The sequence below is a fragment of the Acyrthosiphon pisum genome, unplaced genomic scaffold (assembly GCF_005508785.2).
Source record: "Acyrthosiphon pisum isolate AL4f unplaced genomic scaffold, pea_aphid_22Mar2018_4r6ur Scaffold_21861;HRSCAF=25100, whole genome shotgun sequence".
NCBI classification, from domain to species: Eukaryota; Metazoa; Arthropoda; class Insecta; order Hemiptera; family Aphididae; genus Acyrthosiphon; species Acyrthosiphon pisum.
Genome location: NW_021771372.1, coordinates 84,878 through 87,239, shown reverse-complemented (window position 1 = coordinate 87,239; position 2,362 = coordinate 84,878). Strand labels below are relative to the sequence as shown.

General features: G+C 21.6%; 1 protein-coding gene across 1 annotated transcript; it reads right to left on the bottom strand.

Annotated features, from left to right (window-relative positions):
- Nucleotides 1-418: 418 nt before the first annotated feature.
- LOC107883204 lies at nucleotides 419-2,222 on the bottom strand. Its single transcript, XM_016802809.2, has 3 exons — nucleotides 1,947-2,222; nucleotides 1,722-1,881; nucleotides 419-545 (listed from the first exon to the last, which is right to left on the bottom strand). Exons 1-3 carry the CDS (start codon nucleotides 2,103-2,105, stop codon nucleotides 442-444), a joined length of 423 nt encoding a protein of 140 aa, XP_016658298.1. The 5' UTR covers nucleotides 2,106-2,222; the 3' UTR covers nucleotides 419-441.
- Nucleotides 2,223-2,362: the final 140 nt, after the last annotated feature.

Genomic DNA, 2,362 nt, shown 5'->3' with positions numbered 1-2,362 from the left:
TATCTCTATAGAAAATTTTTAAATATCTATAGATTATCCATTTGATTTCTTATGAACCAAAAATCAATATCTAAAATATGTCCAATAGGCGATATATATTTGATATGTTATTAATAATATTATAATATCCCTTAAATATCTTTAATATCTCAATTATATATCTATTAGATATATCAATAGTATAATAAAATATCTCATAAATATCTTAATTACATATTTTTAAATATTAATCAGATATCTAAATAGTATCTTTGTTGGTCATTTATAGTATATTCATAAAAAAGTAATAATTATCATATATACATACTAATTTAGTTATAATATACATTATAATATTATATAGAAATAGGTATTATAAATAAAATGATAAAATATGCAATTAAGTTTTTTAATTTAATTTTAATAAATTATAGGAATATACAATTATTAAAATAGTTTATTTCATTTTTTTGAGATTCTGCCTTTTGCCCCAGTTAGCCATTTACTAATGGCTGTAATGATCTCATCATTTGAATGATTTTTGAATTTTGATTTCAGAACTGCTTCTATAAACATATAACAATTTTATACATTAATTTCTATTCAAGTACAAATATAATACTATTATAATATTATGTAACTATTATTACCTAATAAAAATAAATATAATATTAACATAGGTAGGTACATAGGTATATATTTTTATTATTTAGTTATTAGGTTCTGAGATACTTTTCAAATCAGGGGAAAATAAAATTGAAATGTTAATAATTATTAAGTTAAAATTATTGAATATTAGACAATAAACTCGAACATTTTAAAATAACAACGGTGGGCAAATTTGTATAACTACTCTGCTGTACATTGTCATTGAGCATGTGTGTATAATAGTGTAATAGGTAAATTTTAACTCAGTGATAAATTATTGCATGATAAAAAAGATTCTGAGTGAAGATGGTATATGAATATTTTAAAATTATATTAATTAATATATTAGTAGGTAGGTATTGTTATCTTATTATATATTATATGTGTTTGAGTTATTATTACAAGAAGGAATGAATATTGTAATATATATTAGTTAAATAAATGTTTTCTATATAGGTAACTATAACTAGGTAATGGGTATTTCAATTAGATAAAGATTACAGATTTATGAAAATTAAAAAAATGTAGTTGGTTAAATTGTATACCAACATTATTACATTTAGTATTTATATGTAAATAGTTTTTCATTTTATTATAATTTAATACAAGTAAATATTATGTTGATTTAATTCAGTCATAAGACCCATATATATATAATTAATAATTGAAGGGGTCAGTGGATAAAGGTGTTAACTAACATTTTTGAAATTGTTCAGGTTAACATACACTAACACGTTTATCCACTACAACTAATGATTAATTCTTCTTATAAGACTTAGGTAACCATAACTATTCTTGGTAACTAGTAACTACTAAATTAAACTTTATCAAATAGTGATATAATGTTTATAACATTATAACACCTTTCATGCAATAAAATGCATTTTTGAAAAAAATGTCAGTTAACACCTTTATCCACTGATCCCTTCAATTATAAATGTACTTATGTCCCTATCATAATTAATTAATTTTTGTCTAACATTTAATTATTATAAGTTTATAATTATTTTGCTGATTAAGATGTAATATAAATAAATATATTCACTCTAATTCAAAGTTAACATAATACAAAAATTCACAAATATAAAACTTACCAATTATTACTTTATTTATAGCCAGTAAAGAAAAATTATCCTTATTTCTCAAGCCATAATATGTGAATTCGAGTAAAATGCTATCATCAAAAACTTTTTTTAGAATTTTATAAATCATGTTTGGTAGAGACTTGCCTCCAATCCTAGCCAGTTCACTTACCTATATATAATGACAGATTAAAATTAAATTAAAATAAAAGAACAATTTATAAGAAAAGAACTTACAACTTGTTTACGAAAATTAAAATCACTCTTGATTTTATTTTCCATATCGTTGAGACCATCTTGGTCAGATATTGGCCAACTTGAAACAAAATAGTCAACCTCATGGGCCCATGAATCATCTACTTGAGTTGAAGTTCTGTTTTGGATATCATTAACCATCTTAATAATCTCTTGTTGAGTATCAGAAATATTAGAAACTTCAACTTTTAAAGAAGTTAAATATTTCAAAATGAGTTTCTGAAAATCTGTAAAATCAAGTCATTATTAAAACATTATATATAGCGCTAATAGAATAATTCAAAACTACAATGGTATTAAAATTCACAAGGTACTATATTAAATTAGTAATACCTAATTATAATATTATTATATTGAATTTAAATAGGTATAAAGTATACCTAATATACTAAGAATTT